General features: G+C 45.0%; 1 protein-coding gene across 5 annotated transcripts in view; it reads right to left on the reverse strand.

Annotated features, from left to right (window-relative positions):
- RPTOR (regulatory associated protein of MTOR complex 1) overlaps positions 1-22,234 on the reverse strand; it is a 347,491-nt gene that overhangs the window by 52,693 nt on the left and 272,564 nt on the right. For all 5 annotated transcript variants that reach the window (XM_057536142.1, XM_007185837.3, XM_007185836.3 and 2 more), the window contains one exon: positions 1,304-1,378. In XM_057536142.1, coding sequence (XP_057392125.1) covers positions 1,304-1,378 — 75 coding nt within the window. The remainder of the gene's footprint in view (positions 1-1,303; positions 1,379-22,234) is intronic.

The following is a 22,234-nucleotide window of genomic DNA, read 5'->3' on the forward strand; positions in this document are numbered from 1 at the left end:
GTTCCTCTCTTAGCTGGCAGCTACCCCTGCAACGGGGGGTTTCTGTTTCTCACGGAGGCCTTTCCTGACTTTCCGTCCAGACGTGGACAGACAGGACCAGCTCTTCTCGTCCTTGTCTGGTGAGTGGGCGGCTCGCCCCACAGGCCCGTGTCCTCCATGCAGACTCGGGGCTGCATGCGCCTGGAGCGCCAGGGTCACTGTGAGGTCTGCCTGTGAGTCCCACCGTGCCCCTCCTCTGACATCAGTTTTTGGCATTTGGGGATTTCCTTTCCTTTCTTTCAGATCTATGTCCTCAAAACTTCAATGTGTTTGCAGCTGAAGTGGGGCCCACTTGTGCCGGCTTCGCTCACCATTTTACTGCATTTTATCAGCTTAGATGTCTTATTTGTTTGATTTGTATCTTACCCTGAAGAACAGGGAAGTGATTATTTCCAACATTTGTATAAAGTCTAAACTTTAACTGCCTATGATAATGTTTAAAAACCACACTTCAGTTAAAACACACAAGTTCTACTTACCTTTCATAACAATCCTGTTTTTGACGTTTTCTGTATTTTGAAAAATGTGTTTGTTTTTTTATTATTGTCATTTAGTTCAGAAAACCAACTAGAGGGTGAATTTACACACAAAAGTTCCTTTACACAACCAAAGCCACCTAAGACTGTGTGAACAAGCTGTTAGACTTAATTAAACATTCTGATAAAAATAAGTTATATTAAGTAATTATTTAGGGTGTCTATTTTGTTCTTTTTACTATGCTAGGAGCTAGAGGTAGGGAACATAGAAATTAATTTAAAAAACACATAGGAAGTTATTCTATATGCTATTTATGGATTACTAATTTTTAAACAACTTAATACAATAAAATATATTTAAAATTTAAATTTTCAATCTCTTCTTTCCCCCGCCGGCTTTCCTTCCTGATTGAGAAGGTGCAACCGCCTCCTGTCATGTCCAGAACCTGCACTGGGCAAAGGAACTGCCATACTATGGATGTACAAGTACTCATTGATCTAACTTGGCTGACAGGATGTGAGGCAGAGTGGATTCTACTTCACTGCAAAGATATGCTCGGAAAATGGACTCACGTAAACAAAAAACCAGCCTGTGTATCAAGTTTCACTGTGACTCTTTACTCAGGGAAGCAGCTACTGAAATAATATGCTGGGAAGCAAAGGGCACCGTCTGAGTGAGGCAGAGCTGGGGTGAAAGCGGACCCCCTCCTGCTACCCCGCGGGCCCCTCTGCGTGGAGCAACCTTCCCCAGAGTCCCCGGGAGACGTGTCACCAGAGCTGGTCCTTACTGGCATGTACGGATCTGCCAAGACCGAGAGGAAGTACTTGTGGCCGTTGTCCTTCACCAGGTCAGCTTGGCACGACTGGGGAGAGAGACACAGGAGAAACAGTGAGCGCAATTCCGGGAAGGGGCTTCGTTTTCTTCTTGGGATGTGTGAACAAACGAATGTGCAATGAATATTTTATGCCTTAATCATTTTCTCCTCTCAAGTCCAATTTTCATCTGAAAAAATAATTCCGACTGCTGTGTCGAGACACATTTTTCCTTGGCTGTGGGAAAAGGGCTGGCATCTCACACACTCTCAGAAGTGCAGCAGCTCCAAGGCATTCTCGAAAGCACCTTCTGGGTACCTGCCGAATGGGGGTGCCCTGGCTGCTGGATGGCTTCTTTGGAGACCGTCTGCGTCCTGCAGCTTCTGCACACATCCTCCCTCCCGCATCAGCCCGGGGCCCACGCGCCTCTCCTTGCGCCTTTCAAGCTGGGACGTGCCCTGGATCAATACCCAGAAAAACTGCTTAGTGATTTAGGGTAACGTGTCCACAGGGAGACATTGAATTCCATCAGCTCCCAGCATGCTCCACTCTAGGGGAAAAAGGCCATTCAAGAAGAGAGAACTGGAATTTTAAGATCTGAGTTTCTGAGAATAAAAGGAGAAAGTTACACACTGCAATACATCTCTACCTCTGCAGGGCACCGCTGGCCCAGGGGCACGTCCTGTGTGAAGCCCTCTCAGGGGCAGGGAGGCTTTGCAGACAGAACCTGCTGTTTACTGCAGCCCGGAGCCCTGACCCCCTCTCTCCCACGCTGGCCCACTTCTCAGGGTGCTCTGATAATGAGGTGTTTCTTCCTCACGTCAATAAACTAATAAGGTGGCGAATGGACTCAGCTGTTTAAGTGGGAATTGAGCGAGAGGGAGGGGCTGGTCAGGAAGCAGAGGCACCAGGGGCTCAGGTTAGCAGGATAATAATCCCCAAGAGCCAGGGAAGCCAATAAAGCATGCGGCTTTCAAGTTGCTCCCATAAGGGATGCCTCCTCACTTTGAATGAAGGTTTTGACAAATGGACTAAAAGGTATCAGCTTGATGCCCTCTGCAGAGACTCGTCCAGAAGGGGCTGGGAGGGAGCACTCAGTTGGTGCCTGAAGTGCAGTGCCCACGTCCAGGGACAGGGCTTAGGCGCTGCATCTGAGAATAACGCCAATGTCCTTTGTTTTGAAACCAGAGATTCCAAAAGTCAAATCCAGGCCCACACATTTACAGTGAAGCTCATGGCACACGTTTCATCATAGAGTAACGAAGTGTCACTAAGTCATATCCTGCTAATTCGGAAGCTGAGGCACCTGTGGGAGTATGTGAAGCTATAACTTTAATAGGTCTTCAGTATCGGAAACGGCAATTATCTTGTCCATGTTGAAAGACCTCTGTCTGGACGAGGCTGCCATGCAGGTGGGAACCACAATAATGCTCTCTGGTCCTGTCCATCCTCACTCTCAGGTCTCAGCAGGTGTCCTTTATGAACTGGTTTAGAATCACCCCATCAGCCATCACAGCCCTGTCCGCGGCCGGGGAGCCAGGGACCTGCAGGGCTCTGACTTCTGAGGATGCTGGGACACAGGCCACCAGCCACCTGCTTGCCCTCTTGACTTGGCCAAGTACCTCCTTATAAGGAAGAAAAAACAGTCCTTGAAACTACAAAGGCCCAGAAATGCAGGCCACAGATGCGGTGCACGCACAGGCCAGTGGAAAGCTCCCAGAGAGACACAGGGCTCTGGCAGCCCAGACTCCTCCACACAGCCGCTTTCCAAGGGTCCCCTCTTGTGTCTGTTTTCCCCCAGATCAAGCTACAGATTTGACATATTAAGGCCAGGGTAGAAAGAGGGTGGAGGCGAGGAAGAGCACGACTATGAAATGGTTTTTCCTAAGCAAGCCCCTCCCCCACTGCACACCCAACAGCTCTGATGCTTCTGTCTCAGGGATTTCATGGAATTATATTTTTAACATGGGGAAAAGGGAGGGAGGCAAGGAAGAGAAGAAAAGCAGAAGGGGAAGCAAGCACATAGTTCCTTGTGGAAGCAGCTGAAGATGCAGTTTGCAAGCAGATCTCATGAGGGAGCAGAGACCAGGACGAGCCCAACCAGAGACCCTGGCTTCTGCAAGGGTAAGTTCACCACGGGAGGGCAGGTGCTCCCCCTCGGAATATTCTGGCAAAGGACGCTGTGGGGGAGATCCCACCTTCATTCTCCTTAATGCAGACTATAAAGTCTGTTTCCTGGGGAGCAGGAAGACACAAACTGAGCACAGACCAACAGACCACCAGGCATGACGCATCAAATGAGGCGCAATTGGCAGGACAGTCCTGAGCAGTGTCGCCAGTGGACGCAGCCACTCATGTTCTGATGTGAATATGGAGAAAATCACACAGAGGGAGGGTCCTGTTTCCTGTCCTCGGGTTGCAGAGTTCAGTCCTCGGGATGAGGAAAGGATGCCGCAGAGGTAAGCCGGGTTCACACAAGAGACAGCGGCACCGGAGTGCACCTTGACCCACTGCTACCAGAACATTAGAATCGTCTGGAGACAGATGTAGGACTACGTTGAACTGTTTATACATCCAGAGTTTTAACAATGGCACGTGGCCATAAAACTAGTAGTGCCTGAGAAAATAATCCCAGAGCAAGGATTCTGCTCACTGCTCACAAGAGCTCACCGTCCTTCACAAACCCAAAAGCACAGTCACAGGCAGTTAAAGACGCACGTCCCTCTGCACGCCTCAAAGCCTCAGCACAACGGCCTTCCCACTTGCCAAGTGTAGCAAGATAGTTAAATACATACAGGTTTTCATTTTCCAACAAATGGTTTATTACTTTAAATATTCTCGTCAGATGCTCTTGTGTTGAAGAGCAGAATCTCTTCAGAATGAAGAGATACCGTGAATGTTGAAATAACTGATATCAGTGGGAAAATCACTGGTATACATGAATGTTTTTATGCCTTCCATCTACTTTTCTGTATGTGTTCTAACATTTGTAAATGCAGGGACTTCCCTGGTGACCCAGAGATTAGGACTTGGCACTTTCACTGCCGTGGGCCCAGGTTCAATCCCTGGTCAGGAAACTAAGATACCACAAGCTGCTTGGTGCAGCCAAAACAGAACAAAATTTGTAAATGTATTTAAAGGCTCAAAAATCAAAATGCTACAGAAAGGTATAGATTGAGAAGCTTTTGTCCATCCCCTGTCCCTGTAAGGGGTGGCGGAGTCAGTATGATCATATCTTAAAGTAGAAAATGTGACATCTGGGTACAAAATGAAAATAAATATTAAATTAGATGGAGGTTTTAAAACAAATCTCCTCCACTGCTATATGTAATCTCTTTACTAGTTTCTTATTCATTCTCCACACATCCAAACTGTGGTTGCCCTTTTATAAAACTTCCGAGACCTGGTCATGTGGGCTATGGTCTCTGGCTGACTAGCCCCTGCCCACCTCTCCCAACCCCAACTGGAATCAGCACTGCAGAGCTAGTGAGTCAGCACAGTCTGACAATTAATCACGTGGCCCTTTAGCCTCTGGATTGCCCTCAGCGATGGACTGATGCACCAGGAAGTCCCCTGCAGCCTGAGTCACTGGACCCATTCATCCTGCAAAAGGGTGATCTGTCACCTCCCTGGCAGCACCCAGTCCAATCTGCCTGTGCAGGGCCGAGTGGCCTGCGTGGGGAGGGCAGGTGAAAGCCTCCTGCGTCCTCCTTCAGCTTTTCACTTCACTCTTGGCAACAACAGCCATTTGAACAACTGCCTCCCTCCCTCCCTCCTGCCAGTCAGCCAGACAGACACATACATACCCAGCTGCAACCTGGCCCGTCATCATCATCAATGTGTACGCCTAGCAGGGCCTGGCCTCCTCCCAGGTGGGTGGTCCTGGAGGCTAAAGCAGTGTTGGGACAGGCAGACCTGTCTGGACGTGGCAGGGTGGGGTCTCTGCTTTGCTGGCCCACAGTTCTCCAGGGACCCCAGGAGGGTGGATCTGAACCTCTCCCCAGAGTAAAACCCACCCCCAGCGCTTCTGAAAAGCAGCCACCTCATTTAACCAGAATGACGGCTAAGAAGAGGCCACTCTGCACAACAGTTCTATTTTACCAAAAAATAAAAACGACACCCGGAATCACTCACACAGCACAGCCTTGCTGACTACAGCTTCTGGGTGAACGTGGGTCTTTGCAAACTGTGTTCTCTAACGCTGTGATTTTGTTTTGTGTTCTATAACCTATAGTTTAGAAATTAAATGGACCATCAATGCAATTAAATTATTTACATTAAAATGAGGAGGTGGGAAGTGCCTACAGCAAGCCAGACTTTGGGCGGGAGTTTCACAGGAAGCCAGGCCTGGCTGCCACTCAACACCGTGTGACTGACAAGACAGTTCGTGGTGACAGCGAATCAGTCCCTTTGTCCATTTGTAGGTAGTTGCAAGATGGGGCAGCAGGACAGTTGGCTCAATAGGGGGCAAACTGAAAGAAGGAATGTTAGAAAGTCCCAGAAATGCAAAACAAAACAATTCCAATACTAAGCCTTATAAAATCAGACTCAATCAATAATAAAAAAAAGAAATTAAAAGAATGAGATTCATGGGACTTCTCTGGTGGCACAGTGGTTAAGAATCTGCATGCCAATGCTGGGGACGCGGGTTCCAGCCCTGGTCTGGGAAGATCCCACATGCCGTGGAGCAACTAAGCCCGTGTGCCACAACTAGTGAGCCTGCACCCTAGAGCCTGCGAGCCACAACTACTGAGCTCATGTGCCACAACTACTGAAGCCCGTGTGCCTAGAGCCCGTGCTCCGCAACGAGAGAAGCCACCACAAGGAAGAGGAGTCCCCGCTCGCTGAAACTAGAGAAAGCCCGTGCGCAGCAACGAAGACCCAATGCAGCCAAAAATAAATAAAAACAAATAAATAAATAAATTTATTTTAAAAAAATGCGATTCAGTTTTTAAATAGATCATGAAGGTGAATAAAGGAACAGTGGTCAACAACAGACATAAAGCAGGTCATGCAAAAAAAAAAAAAAAATCTCAGCGCATCACAGTGATGGCACCCCAAAGAGAACAGGATGGAATGGGGAGAAAGAGGAACTTCCCAGCAGTGTCACCTGACAGACACACCTCAGCCAGGTGACCAAGGGACACCTCAACCACGTGACCAAGAGCCCAGCCACAGTGAGGAGTCATGTTGAGAGCACGGACCCTGATGGGATGTGATGAGAAGGGCACTTTTCCTCTGTGTTCTCCCTCCCCCAAACCCACAAGCCCGACTAACAACGAGAAAAACATCAGACAAACCAGCAGAGGGACAGTCTGCACATCCCTGCCCAGGCCTCCTCTAAACCGTCAGGGTCATTCAAACCAGGAAAGTCTGAGAGACCGTCCGGTCACGAGCAGGCGGAGGAGATGGGATGACTGCATGTCATGTGGGGTACGAGAGAGGTCCTGGAGCAGCAGGAGGGCATGAGGTTAAAACTGAGGACACCTGAATAGTGTAGACTTTAGTTAATGACAATGTATCAATGTCGACTCCTTAGTTGTAAAAAATGTACCATGTTTTACTGCTGCTGTTGTTGCTTTTTTAATGGAGCAGCTTCTTTTATTTCTTTTTCACACTGAATCCCAAGTCCTTGGACTTATCTAAAAATACAGAATTTCAGAGAAAAGTAGAGTTTTGGTCCTCCTTTTAAACTGTTAGTCATTAGAAAGGAAGTTGCAGTGGAATAATCAAAGGTGAATAATCAAAAAATGGGAATTTCATTGATGAATGGACTGCATATGCCCCGCTGTGGTATGGCATATAGAAGGGCTCTGAGTTTTGAATGAAGATGGGAATTCTTACCCAGATTTGATCACCAGTCAGCAGAGTGAACTTGGGAGAGTTGCTCATCCTTCTCTGATCCATGTTTTCCATCTTTTCCGGGAAATTCCAAGGCTTCTTTACAAATAAGGGACATTTTCGTTGTCCCAGAGAATCCATGGTAGGGGATTGTAGATGATCCCTTCCTTCCTTCCTGCTAGTGTTGGAAGGTCCCCTGGGAGGCAGGGGGCAGCTATGGCTCACATGGAGACAGGGATACTGGCAGTGGCGGCTCTGGCGACTGCTCATTGGCGTGGGCTCTATAGGAGGCCGCCACTTTCTTACCAAGCTGTACCATGTTAATGTAAGGTACTGACAACAGGGGAAACTGGGTGTGGGACATATGGGAACTCTATTTACTATCGTCTTACGTTTTCTGTAAATATAAAATTATGATTAAAAAAATATATCTTATTAAAATAAAAACTGTAAGAACAAGGCATTCAGGACACAAACTCCCAGCACAGGAGGTATGTTTGCCCCGGCTTGTCATAGGACCAGCCCCGCGGGCTGCCCTGCCTTCCGTGATTGGACCATTAAGAAAGCAGGTTCCAGGGGCTTCCCTGGTGGCGCAGTGGTTAAGAATCCGCCTGCCGGGCTTCCCCGGTGGCGCAGCGGTTGAGAATCTGCCTGCCAATGCAGGGGACACGGGTTCGAGCCCTGGTCTGGGAAGATCCCACATGCCGCAGAGCAACTGGGCCCGTGAGCCACAATTACTGAGCCTGCGCGTCTGGAGCCTGTGCTCCGCAACAAGAGAGGCTGCGATAGTGAGAAGCCCGCGCACTGCGATGAAGAGTGGCCCCCGCCTGCCACAACTAGAGAAAGCCCTCGCACAGAAACGAAGACCCAACACAGCCATAAATAAATAAATAAATAAATTAAAAAAAAAAAAAGAAAGGACAGTATTTAAAAAAAAAAAAAAAAAAAAAAAGAATCCGCCCGCCAATGCAGGGGACACGGGTTCCAGCCCTGGTCCAGGAAGATCCCACGTGCCGCGGAGCAACTAAGCCCATGCGCCGCAACTACTGAGCCTGTGCTCTAGAGCCAGCAAGCCACAACTACTGAGCCCACGTGCCACAACTACTGAAGCTCACGTGCCTAGAGCCCGTGCTCCGCAACAAGAGAAGCTACCGCGATGAGAAGCCTGCACACCGCAACGAAGAGTAGCCCCTGCTCACCGCAACTAGAGAAAGCCCGCGTGCAGCAACAAAGACCCAACACAGCCCAAAATAAATAAATAAACTAATTAATTAAAAAAAAAAGAAAGCAGGTTCTGGATGGCAGATCTTCTGGCCCACCTGATCACACTCCAATTTGGGTGACGTGAATCATATTTGGATGGGAGAGGAAGTTAACCCTGCTCACTTTTTCAACTGCGAGCTGGGAGCGGGGGGGTGGGAAAGAGGGGGGATACAGGTGCAGGAAGAGAGGCTGTGAACGTCAGAGTCAGTTAGCTGGGATAAAATCACTATGCAGAGAAAACAGCAGAAGTTTTGAGACCGAGAAGGAGAACTAGCACAGATGTGGGGAGGACGGGGGGAGCTACAGAAATAAAACTCCACTAATCTCTGATCTGCTTTTCACTCACACAATGTGTTCCTTCTTGGGACTGGGATAGCTGGCACACACAGTGAAGCTCTTTGTGTCCCCAAATCTGGATGTACTTCCTCTATACCGACACACAATGTTTTTCCAAATTCAGTGATACTGTGCCCTTGGAATCCCCTGGTGGCACTATAAATAAAACTTTATTAGCTGTAACTAGGGAAGGTCTGCCTGAATTACATATTAGCTGTGTCTATGAAAAAACCTCTATTAACTGGAACCTAGCTTATAGAAATCTTTAACTGTCTCCCCTCTCTTTTCTTTATAAATGTATTTATTTATTTTATTTTTGTCTGCGTTGGGTCTTCGTTGCTGCTCGCGGGCTTTCTCTGGTTGCGGCGAGTGGGGGCTACTCTTCATTGCGGTGCGCGGGCTTCTCACTGCGGTGGCTTCTCTCGTGGAGCACGGGCTCTAGGGCGTGGGCTTCAGTAGTTGCGGCACGCAGGCTCAGTAGTTGTGGCTCGTGGGCTCTAGAGCGCAGGCTCAGTAGTTGTGGCGCACGGGCTTAGTTGCTCTGCGGCACGTGGGATCTTCCTGGACCAGGGCTCGAACCCGTGTCCCCTGCATTGGCAGGTGGATTCTTAACCACTGAGCCACCAGGGAAGTCCCTCCCCTCTCTTAATCTTGTTAATTAGCAGAAAAACAAATGATAACAACTTAAGGAATTTATTAAAAGACAACCACCGCCATCCTCCAAGAGTAGGGTAGATTTTGCCACATTCTCTGGACTCTCTCATCTACGTGTAATGTTGCTTTTGATAGCTGATTCCATCACACGACCTGAAGGACAGTTAATAAAAAATATTCTGCTACATTTGCTTCTCCCTTTCCTTTCCCCTGTATTTTTCTGCACTTTTTGAAAGTTGCAGATAGCATGACATTTTGCCTGGAAATTTTCTTAAGAAAAAGGACATTATCTTACATAACCACAAAACCATGATCACACTCAAGAAATTTAACATTGATACAATATTATTATCTGATATTCAGTCCTTATTCAAATTTCTGCCAATTGTTCAAATAATGTCCTTCATAGCCTTTGGGTTTTGGGTTTTTTTTTTCACTTTTTAATCTATTTATTTATTTATTTATTTTTGGCTGTGTTGGGTCTTCGTTTCTGTGGGAGGGCTTTCTCTAGTTGTGGCAAGCGGGGGCCACTCTTCATTGCGGTGCGCAGGCCCCTCACTATCAAGGCCTCTCTTGTTGCGGAGCACAGGCTCCAGACGCGCAGGCTCAGTAGTTGTGGCACACGGGTTTAGTTGCTCCGCGGTGTGTGGGATCTTCCCAGACCAGGACTCGAACTCGTGTCCCCTGCATGGGCAGGCAGATTCTTAACCGCTGCGCCAACAGGGAAGCCCTAGCCTTTGGTTTTTGATCCAGGATCCAGTCAAAACCTGCCCTTAGTTGTCATGCAACATTAGTCTTAATCTGGAACAATTTTCCCCACTCTTTTTGGTCTTTCTTGAATTGAAAATCTAGATAGGACAATTACAGTTTTTTTGTGGACTATTCTACTATTTGAATTTTTTAACAGCTCTATTCAGGTATAAGTGATATACAAAAACCTGCACATATTTAAACTATATAATTTGACAATATTGGATGTATGTTTACACCTGTGAAGCCATGCCCACAATCAAGGTAATTAAGTTATCTCCTGAAAAGTTTCCTTATGCCCTTTGGAATCCTTCCTCCTATTCCACTAATCTGCTTTCTGTGGCTATAGTTTGCATTTTCTAGAATTTTGTTTAAATGGAATAATACAACATGTATCCTTCTTTTACACGGCATAATTATTTGGGGATTAGTTTACCCTTTTTTACTGCTGAGTAGTATTCCATTGTATGGATAAATCACCATTTGCTTATTCATCCACCTGTTGATGGACATTCAGGCTATGTCCAGTTTTTGGCTGTTACAAATAAAGCTGCTATAAACATTCATGTAGAAGTTTCTGTCTGGACATATGCTTTCATTTCTCTTGGGTGACTATCTATGAGTAAGATGACTGGATTCGATGGTTGAGTATGTATGTTAATCTTTATAAGAAACTGTGAAGAAACCTCCCAGGGTGGTTGTGCCATTTGCATTCCGAACACAATTTATGAGAGTTTCAGTTCCTCCCAATCCCAGCCCACACTTGATACTATCATTCTTTTTCATTTCAGACATTCTGATAGGTATGTGGTGGTATCTGACTGTGGTTTTAACTTTGCATTTCTCTGGTGATGAATGATGTTCAGCACCTTTTCATGTGCTTATCTGCCATCATACTTCTTTAATGAAGTGTATGTTCAAAGCTTTTGCCCATTTTTTTGGTTTGTGTGTTTCTTTTCATATAGAGTTTTGAGAGTGCTTTACATATTCTCACTACAAGTTTTTAATCAAATTAATGATTCACAAATATTTTCCCATTTTGAGTTAATTTTTGTCATGGTACATGGTGTAGATTGCAGTTCACTTTTTGCAGATGGATGTCCAATGGCCCCAGCACCACATGTTGAAAAGACTATCTCTATCTCCACTGAGTTGAACTGTCTTTGTAACTTCAAAAATTAGTCATCTGTATATGTGTGAGCCTATTTCTTGACTTTCTATTCTGTTCCATTGATATTTTGCCCATTTTGATGCCACTTCTACAGTCTTAATTGCTGTAGATTTATGATAAGTCTTGAAATCAGGTAGTAGTTGTCCTTTAAATTTTTTTTTTTCACGTTGTTTTGGCTATTCTAGGTCCTTTGCTTTTCCATATGGATTTTAAGATCAGGACCCACGATAATGGAATATCTCTCCATTTATTAGATTTTCTCTAATTTCTCTTAGCAATAGTTTGTAGTTTTCAGCGTATGTCTTGCATATCTTTGCCAGAATTTATCCCTAAGTATTTCATATTTTTGATACCATTGTAAATGTTCTTAACAGTTTGTATAAATTGGTTAACAGTGTATATAAATAAGACTCATTTTTGGGTATTGATCTTATAATTTGCAATGTTACTAAGGTCACTTATTAGTTCTAGTATTTGTTTGTTTGTTTGTAGATACAGTCAGATTTTCTACATAGAGAATTGTGCTGTTTGAAAATAAAGACAGTTATACATCTTTCTATCCAAACTGGATGTTTTTTTTTCTTGCCTCATTGAACTACCTAGAACTTCCAGCAAAACTTTGAAGAGAAGAGATGAAGGCAGATGCCCTGGTTTTGTTCCTCATCTTAGTGTTCAGACTTTCACCACTAAGTGTGATGTTGGCTGTAGCATTTTTTGTAGATGCTATTCTTCATGCTGATGAAGTTCCCTTATTGGTTTTCTGAGAGGTGTTATTTAAAATCAGGAATAGATTTTAGTTTTTGTCAAATGCTTTCTTTCTGTCTATTGAGATAATAATACGGGTTTTCTTCTGCTAATATGATAAATTACATTGGTTTTCCAATCTTTAAAAACTTTACATTCCTGAAATAAGTCCTTCAAGGTCATGATGTACTTTCCTTTTTATATATTGTTGAATTTGATTCGCTAAATTTTGGTTTACAATTTTTGCATCTATCTTCACCAAGGACACTGGTCTGTAGTTTTCTTGTCTGGTTTTTGGTATCAGGGCAAAGCAAGTATCATAGGATGATATGGGAAGATGCTTGTTTGCCATCCGTATATTTCTTCATTAACATTTGGGCAGAATTCACCAGTGAAGCCATCTGGACCTGGAGCTTTCTTTGCAGGAAAGTTTTTAACCACAAATACAATTTTTAAAATAGATACAGTGCTATTCAGATTATCTGTCTTCTTAAGTGAGCAGCTTGTGTCATTCAAAGAATTAATTTCATCAAAGTTATCAAAAGCTTGGGCATCAAGTTGTCCATAAATTCCCTCACTATCCCTTCAGTGTCTCCAGAACCTTCAGTGATGCCACTTCTCTCATTCCTGATTTGGGGTTTTGTGTCTTCTGTTTCCTTATCAGTCTGAGCAGTTATTGATCTGCTCAAAGAACCAGCCTTCGGTTGAGTGGATTTTCTCTACTGCTTTTCTGTTCTCTTTTGCATTGATCTCCACTGTGATCTTTATTATTTCCTTTCTCCTACCTACTTTGGGTTTAATCTGCTTTTCTTTTACTAACATCTTCAGGTTGAAGCTGAGGTCAGTGATTTGAAACCTTTCTTCTTCTTCTTCTTTTTTAATAAGGGGAATTAACATTTATTTATTTATTTATTTATTTATTTATTTATTTATTTGGTTGCGCCGGGTCTTAGTTGTGGCAGGCGGGCTCCTTAGTTGTGGCACATGGGCTCCTTAGTTGCAGCATGCTTGTGGGAACTAGTTCCCTGACCAGGGATCGAACCCAGGCTCCCTGCATTGGGAGTGCGGAGTCTTAACCACTATGCCACCAGGGAAGTCCCTGAAACCTTTCTTTATTACCTTTACAGGACTATAAATAATTATAACCTTCCATATTTATCATTCTAAAAAATTATGTTCACGAGAAGTTTTTCCCTTGAAAGATTCTGGAATAATTTTTATGACACAGAATTGTGTATTATTCCCTGTGTCTGCCTAAAACAGTATGTGAAAAATATCAGAAGAAAGATTAGATCTGTCTAAAGTCATATCTGCACAGGACCAAGAAAGGTAGATATTTGATCTTTATGTAATTAATATGATTACTGAAGATAACCCATATTTTTCCTGGTTATGTATCACTTTGTACCTTGTGTTTTTGCCTAAATGTTGTCTTTCTTCTTTTCTATTGTATGCATTTAGTTCTAGAAGTTTCCCTCTCAACACTGCTCAGCTGTGTCCCACAGGTTTTGAAACGTTGTATATTCCTTTTTATTCAGTTTAAGGTACTTTTTACTTCCCTTGAGACCTCCTTTTTGAAAAAAATTATTTTAAAAAGTTTTATTTCATTATTTTACTTATTAATATAAATGTTTATATGATTATAAATATTCATAATTATATACAAATTATACTAAAGTATATAAATATCAATTACATTATAAAATATACATAAATATTCTCCCAGATTTACTGAGGTATAATTAACAAAAATGTATATATTTAAGGTGTAAAATGTCATGGTTAAAGTATGTATTGTGAAATGATTAGCACAATCAAGTTAATACATCCATCACCTCACATAGTTACCTTTTTTTTTCTTGGAGTGAGAAGAGCACTTAAAATCTACTCTCTTATCAACTTTCAAGTATACAATACAGTATTGTTAACTAGTCACCATGCTGTACATTAGATCCCCAGAACTTATTTATCTTATAGCTGGAAGTTTGTCCTCTTTGACCAATATCTTCTCATTTCCCCCACTCCCCAGCCCCTGACAAACACCATTCTACTCTCTGTTTCTATGAGTTGACTTTTTTAAGATTCCACAAATGAATGAGATCATACAACATTTGTCTTTCTCTTGTCTGGCTTATTTCACTTAGCACAATGTCCTCCAGGTTCAACCATGTTGATGAATGGCAGGATCTCCCCCTCCTTTTTATGGTTAAATAATATTCCACTGTGTGTGTGTTTGTGTGTGACATTTTCTTTATTCATTCATCTGATGATGGACACTTAGGTTGTTTCCACATCTTGGCTATTGTGAATAATGCTACAACGAACTTGGGTGTGCAGATATCTCTTTGAGATACTACCGACTTCATTTCCTTTGGATATACACCCATTAGTGAGATTGCTGGATTGTATGGTAGTTCCATTTTTAAATTTTTGAGAACTTCCATGCTGTTTTCCATAGTGGCGGCACCAATTTACCTTCACACCAAAAGTGCACAAGGGTTCCACACCCTTATTTTCTCCACACCCTTGCCAGACTTGTTATCTCTTGTCTTTTTGACAACAGTCATTCTGACAGGCGTGAGGTGATACCTCATTGTGGTTTTGATTTGCATTTCCCTGATGACTAGTGATGTTGAGTGCTTTTTCACGTGCGCTTTGGCCAGCTGTATGTCTTCTTTGGAAAAATGTCTATTCAGGTCCTTTGACCATTTTTTAATCAGGTTTTTTCTTTTTGAGTTGCAAGAGTTCCTTATCGTAGTATATTTTGGATATTAACCCCATATCAGATAGATGTTTGTAAATATTTTCTTCCATTCTGAAGGTTGTTTTTTCATTTTGTTGACTGTTTTCTTTGTTATGCAGAAGATTTTAGTTTGATGTAGTCCCACTTATTTTATACATACTTATAATTATAAATAAATATGATTTTACATATTTATGCTGCTTATACATTTATTTATATAACATTTATACTTTAATATTATGTTTTATTTTATACAATATATTTATATTATTTATTAAACTTTTATAATTAAAATATTTTAATCATTTATTTAAAAGTATGCAGTTTAGTTTCCAAGTGTTTGTTGATTTTCCTATTACCTCTTTTGATTTTGCATTTGATTCCACTGTGGTTGTAGAATACGCTGTGTAAGATTCCAGTTCTTTTAAATGTGTTGTGGTTTGTTCTATGATGCAGGATGAGGTCCATCTTGGTGGACGTCCCTGGCACTTGGAAAGAACATGTGGTTTACAGTTGTGTGGAGCTTCGTCCAGCAGGTGGATGGTGCTGTTCAAGTGTCTGAGAGAACCTCCCTGGTTCCCTGTCTACTCGTTCTGTCATTTACTGAGAAGAGAGTGCTGGATTCTCCAGGTGTAATTATGGATTACCTATTTCCCCCTGCAGTTCCAACAGTTTTCATTTTACGTGTTTTGAAATACTGTTATTAGGTGAATAAACATTTAGACTGTTCTATTCTCATAGATGGGTGGGCTCCTTTAGTGTTAGGAAACACCTCTGTGTCTCTGGTGATATTCTCTGCCCTGAAACCTACTTTGATATACTAACAGGGGCATTGCTGCCTTCTTTTGCTTAGTGGTAGCATGATATGTTTTTACTTTTAATCTATTTGTGTCTTTACACTGAAAGTGCATTTCTTTCAGGCTCATATAATTTATTCTTTTTTTTTTTCTTTTAAATCCAATCTGACACTCTCTGCTTTTTAATTGGGTATTTAGACTATCTACATTGTGATTATTGATATGGTTACGCGTAAATCTATTGTCTTATTATGTTTGTGGTATTTATCTAATCTATGCTTTGTTCCCTTTCCCTCCTTTTCTTCTTTCTTTTGTGTTGCTTGTATATATTTATGATTTCATGTTATCTCCTTTGTTAGCTAATTGGCTATAGTTAAAAAATTTTTTTTAGTGATAACTTTAAAGTTTACGGACTACATTTTATCACAGTTCACCTTCAGGTGATATTATATCACCTCAATGAAGTGAAGAGAACCTAACAATAGTATTTCCTCAATTTCTCTCTTCCCAACCTTTGTGTTACTGTTAGCATACATTTTGCTTTTACATATGCTATAGACTCCATAGTACACTGCTATTACTTTTTGTTTAAACAGTCAATTATCTTTTAAAGAGATTTAAATAACAAGGAAAATAAACCCCGTACATTTATCCGTGGAGCATTCTTTCCTGGTGCTTTTCACCATATTGTGTACATGCATGTTTCCTCCGGGTATTATTTTCCTTCACTCAAAGGGTTTTCTCTAACATTGCTTATACTGTGGATCTACGAGTGATGAATTCTTTCAGTTTTATATGTCTTAAAGAGTCCTTATTTTGTCTCCATTTTTTAGAGATATTTTCACTGGGTACAGAATTCTATGTTGATGGTTTTTCTTCGAGGACTTTAAAGATGCAGCCCCACTGTCTTCCTCTGGTCACTGTTTCTGACAAGTGATCTGCTGTCATCCTTATCTTTGCTTCTTTGTTCCTTTTCTTATTGTCTGCTTCTGAGTTTTTTAACTTGTTGTTTTTTAAGCAATTTGATTATCAGGTGCCCTGGTGTAGTTTTCTTCATGTTTCTTGTGTTTGGGGTTTGTTGAACTTCCTGGATCTGTGGGTTTATAGTTTTCATCAAATCTGAAAATGTCTTAGCCATTATTTCTTCAAATATTTTTTCTGCCATCCCCCGTTAGGGACCCCCAGTACACATATATTCGGTCACTTGCAGTGGTCCCACAACTCAAAGATGTTCCTTTAGTTTTATAAAAGTTTCTTTTCTCACTGTGCTTCATTTTGGAGAGTTTTTATTACTATGTCTTTAAGTTCACTAATTTTTCTTGGGCAACGTTTAATCGGTTGTTAATCCCATCTAGTATACTTTTCATGTCATGTATCATAGTTTTCATTTCTAGAAGTTTGAGTTGGGTCCTTTTAATATCTTCCATGTCTCAGTGGACCTTTTTTATGTGGAACAGACTTGTAATGACCGTTTTAATGTCCTTGTCTGCTAATTCTAACATCCGTGAGAGTTCAGAGTAAGTTTCGGTGGACTCATTTTATTTTTCTTCTCATTATGGATCATATTTTCCTCCTTCTTCACATGTCTGGTAATTTTTGCTTGGTAGCAGTAAGTGTAGAGTAACATGGTGTATGGGTGATTTGAGAAGAGATCCTCTGGGACCAGATTTCTTGGAGATTATCAGGGCACTGAGACAACAGGAAAGGGCTTTCCTAATGTGCTGTTATTAGATTTCCTTGTCCCAAGGCACGCCTTCTCTGCACTTCAGCGCCCCCACAGTGCACACTGCCCCTTCAGTCAAACGGCACATGATCCTTCTGAGCCTGTAGCTCTTTCTGGAGTTCCTCTCCTTGCTTCTTCCCAGACTGAGCCTACCTTCTCTAAGGCTGAGGTAATTCCTGCACCTCAATCAGTTTGAAAACACGGGCCCCCCGCCTGCAGACTAAAAGAAAATCCAGGCCCTCCCCACCACCCCCGTGACCGAGGAGCATGTAGGCTCCGGGCTGGAGTGCCCCGTGCGCAAGGACGACTACGGGTTGGGTGAGCGCCTGCGGCAGCTGCCCTGAAAGCACCTCTTCCACAACGGCTGCATCGTGCCCTGGCTGGAGCAGCACGACAGCTGCCCTGTCTGCCAAAAAAGCCTCAGAGGACAGAACACGTCCACCGACCAGCCCCCCACCCCCGGGCCTTGCGGGTGTGAGCTTCTCCTCCTCCTCGTCCTCCTCCTTCAGCTCGCCCGGTAATGAGAACCCGGCCAGCAGCTCCTGAGCATCCTGGCCGGCCCCCGGGGCGAGCACTGGGCCGCGGGCTGGGACTGCGAGTTCCGCAGCCCCCTGCACCCCTCACGCCCACGGACTGTGGTGCCACCAGGCCTGCCGCGGCGGAGACTTGGAGGACCCGCCCCTCCCGGCTGCGGAGGGAGCCCGGCCTCTCCAGGGCCGGGCGTCTGACTCCCTTCCTGTTTGTATCCGACCTCACCCTCTACATGTTCGACGGCGGAAAGGTTTTTATAATTTTAAATTATTACTGCTTTGAAATAAATGGACGTTTGAGCTCAAAAAAAAAAAAAAATTCAGGTAATTCTCTGAATCCTTTAGGAGCCCCTCACATAATGACACATAGTGTGTGCTCAACATATGCTTGTGGGATGAGAGGGGGCCCAAGACTCATCCCTTAGCTGGGAGTACAGCCTGAGTGGGGCCCACACCTTCTTAACTCTTGGGGAAGTGCCCTGAGGGTGGGAAGCTCCCCAGCCCGGGGACAGCTGAGTGCACTGGAGTGCTGGGATGCCTCGCCTCGTCTGTGCCTCTGTGCAGGTTCCTTCGTCCCAAGGTGGGCGTCCCCATCACAAACAACATGCCTTCTGACCCTCATGGTGGCCACATCGAGGACTCACTCCGGGAGCTCTGAGCTTTGCGGGAGGCACACACCATGTGAGTAGCGGAGGCCAGATGCCAGGAGGGGAGGGGAGGAACAACTCCTCAGAAACACACAGAACTTTAATCTCTTGGAAACTCAGGCCAGGGTGATCATGAAAAGGAAGGATGAAGTAAACGATGCTCAGTCTCAATCGGAAATACTAAAAAATGTCTCTCAGTGGGATGATTGCCCTTAAATAAACAGGTGCTACAAGCTGGTTAAGGAGCTAATTCAGAGGATGGTCCCAGCGCCTGAATTTACAAGAACATTGCAGGCTAGGACATTTCCAGCTGGGCCCAGGCACAGCTCCTCAAGTGTTATTAAATGTGTAATTCCTCCAGCATCGAGCACACAGTGAACGCAGGCCCTGAGATGGCCTTAGAGCAGGTGTAATGGAGGAGCACTGCAGCATCTGTGCTGTCGACGAGCTCTCCCATATTGGGCTCCAGAGATAAACAGACCCCTCGAGACAAATGTGACCGAGAGGCAGTTTCAAACCAGATTACAATGATCAACTGCAAATTCCATGAGAATTCAGCAGCAAAGCGCAGTTCTGAAGGGTCATCTACTTTCATGTAAAGAAAAACAATTAAAGCAGAAATAGCCACTCCGAAGATGAAATATAAAGACATTCTCTATTTTCAGGTACTAAAAGCTACTAAAAATCCTGATGAGTATAAGAATCACAGTTGGCTGAAGGTGTTCTGTAGCACTGGTGGCCCCGGGGAGCAGGCTTGGGTGGCTGATTGCCACCCCTCATCTCTTAGGGGAAATTTTTTCTGTCCCCCCGCTTCACTGGGTTTCACATCATGGTAGTCTCTCCATTTTATGCATCCAGAACCTTTGCACATGGTCCTTAATGGCCAGGTACCAAGAGCAGTGCCAGTGAATTTCTAAATGTGTGATACAGATGACAAAGGTATTGAAGTAGGAGAGAAGCAAGGAAGGTTCTGAAATAACTTCCCCAGAAAAGCCCTCTTGTTTATGTAGCTTGGCTTTTCAATTAAATTTGACAAAGGGCAAAGTAGAAATGACCAAAAGGTACAGTTTCCTGAGCCACAAGACCAGGCTTTCAGATCAGCAACAGAAGGCTTTAGTGTAGCAGAGACGGGCTGGGTAGAAATGAGGTTTTACTGCTACTCCCTTCACTCTAAAATTTCCAAAACCGCTTTATACACCATAGTTCTGATCTCTGTAACCATGCTGCAGGAAGCGTTATTACCACAACTTTACAGAGAGGCAGATGATGGCTGTGGGAAGTAAAAATAGCTGGCTTAAGAAATTGAGGGCAACAGGACCTAAATTCAGTTTTTTAAACTCTCAAATCTAGGGTTTTGGCCAGTCTTTTAAAGTCACTGTTTATCCAAAGTTAGTTCAATGGGTAGAAAGATAAATCTTTTGTTGAAATATAGAATATTCTGGCCATCATTCCAGGGCAGACAAGCAATGGACATTCACCGGACACAGCAGGGCACTGGGTCCAAAAAGGGCCAAGGTTGAACTGAGGTCAAGGTCAGACTTGGATGCACTGAGGAGGATGGAGGCTGTTCCCAGCATCAAGACGAGCATTAAAATCAGGAACATGCAAGGGTGTATTGATCGCAGCCTCCCAGTCAGTACTGCTAGACCAGGAAAATGAGCGAAACCGCAGGGCTGGGAGAGAGTCCACATGACTGTCTGTATAGAAATACCCCGGGAGCCGACAGGCCACCTCTCAGAACCAGGAGACCAACAAGGCTGCTCCACGAGATGACTCCAGACACCAACCCCAACCCAACACAACGTAATGAAAGACAGCCTTCTCCCTAGAGGCACACAGACTATGACACCTTCTTTGGGGATGCCCCCGTGACACTCACAGTCTCATGCAACCGTTACCCGTTTTTAGCCCCCTCACAGCAAAGCTCCAGCCGCCATGGCGTGGGGAAGTGGTCTCAGCAGCCGTGCAGAGCCCAGATAAGAGAGGAGGACCCGGATCCGTGGGGAGCCAGGTCAGAGACTCATTGAGTGGGCAGGCATGGCTCTTACGGGCCTGGAGCAAAAAGGGTCACGTGAGTGGTTTCGGGCGCAGCATGCAGGACTGATGCACGAAGGCGGTAGGGACAGGACCAGGTGGCCAGATCTGCCTGACGCATTTGTCAACTCCAGGCCCACCGATGCTAGGGAGTGGGAGCCCTGGGGGTGTGCGAGCTGAAAAGAGCCCCAGGTAGCGGGCGGCCTGCAGGGCTATCTCAATGGTGCAGGGGTCCTGGACAGGAAGGAGGGGCTGACACTCTGAGCTGAGGTCCCCCACTCTCTCCTTTCACCCCTTGCAGAGCAGAGAATGGTCTCCCCCTTTGCATGGTGACGCCCTTGCTTCCTGCCCTCCTTCTCTGTGGCTCTGCTGATCCCCCTTTCCTGTGGGTGGAAAGGGCTCCACTCAGCTCACAACAAATTGTTACAGGTTTGCTATGGGCTCCTGGGCAGCTCCTTAAATGAGCATTTTCTTATCTGCAAATAATCTACAAAACCACACTTATAGCATGGAGTTGATGCAAGAACTAAGAATCTTCACACGAGAGCCCCTGCCACGGGGCGTCACCCAGATACACACACGTGTGCACATGCACATGTACAGAGCGGGCGGGTCAAAGTCCGATTAGATGTATGATAGTTTGCTGATTCTTCTCTCCCAACTAGAGACAATTTAAGTCACCATTCCTTCAAAACAAGCAAGCAAACCCAACCACTGATGCCGACTCGTCTCCCCACTTACAAACCCCTCAAGCAAGCTGAGGGCCGCACCCCGTCCTTCCTCCCCAGAGCCCCCATTTCTGCCCCACCCCCCACGCGCTTCTGAAGCCTGACTGCCAAGTGCGGCAGCCTCTTTGAGGGTCTCTGTCCCGCTCCCAGCGCTCTCCCTTGTTCCGGAGCCTCCTTCTTCATGTTCTGTAATCAGACTTCCCAGCCCTCCCCTCTCTGACAACCTCCTTCCACCCTCCTTTCTCTGTCCCCCGAAGAGCGGACCCCGAAGCTCAGCCCTCAGCCCGCTGGGCCTTCGTGTCACATTTCCGCTCGAGGACTTGCTTGCCATCGTCATCGGGTAGACGAGGGCCCTAGTCTCCATCTCCCAGGCCATGAGGCCCCATTACCAGTGGTCCCCTGAGCGCTCCCCTCACCACGCCTACCCGCTCGGTGCCCCTCTGTCACTGACACAGCCGGCCCACGCCCCACACAGGTTCAAACTTGAGAACCGTTTGTTCTCCACACCCGCCTGGCCCTCCTGATACCTGTGCGTCCCCTACCCTGGCCCTTCCTGTCCAGCAGCCCCCACCTTCCAGCCACCCTCACCCCTCCCTCTGGGCGTGAATTCCTGCAGCAGCGGCCTCGGTGGCCCCCTGCCACCTGGGTTAACATTATAATCTCCTTTACACTGAGGCACACAAATGCAGCCCTACCCACAAGATTTCTCCACTTTTTGAAGAGTCACCCTTGTGCCAGGCCTGTGTGCGGATTCCGGACTCACAGCAGAGGGTTCTGTCCCCAGTGGACAGTGTCGAGGGCAGGGATGGCTGAGCTCTGCGACACCTATGGCCTTCAGCACAGTTCTGAGTACAGGGCCTTGCCTAGGACTTCAAGCAGCGGATGTGTGACTGCAGACCCACAGGCATGAGGACAGGGGTGGGGAGGTGCCTACTGGGAGCAGAG

This window comes from Balaenoptera acutorostrata, chromosome 20, assembly GCF_949987535.1.
Source record: "Balaenoptera acutorostrata chromosome 20, mBalAcu1.1, whole genome shotgun sequence".
NCBI classification, from domain to species: Eukaryota; Metazoa; Chordata; class Mammalia; order Artiodactyla; family Balaenopteridae; genus Balaenoptera; species Balaenoptera acutorostrata.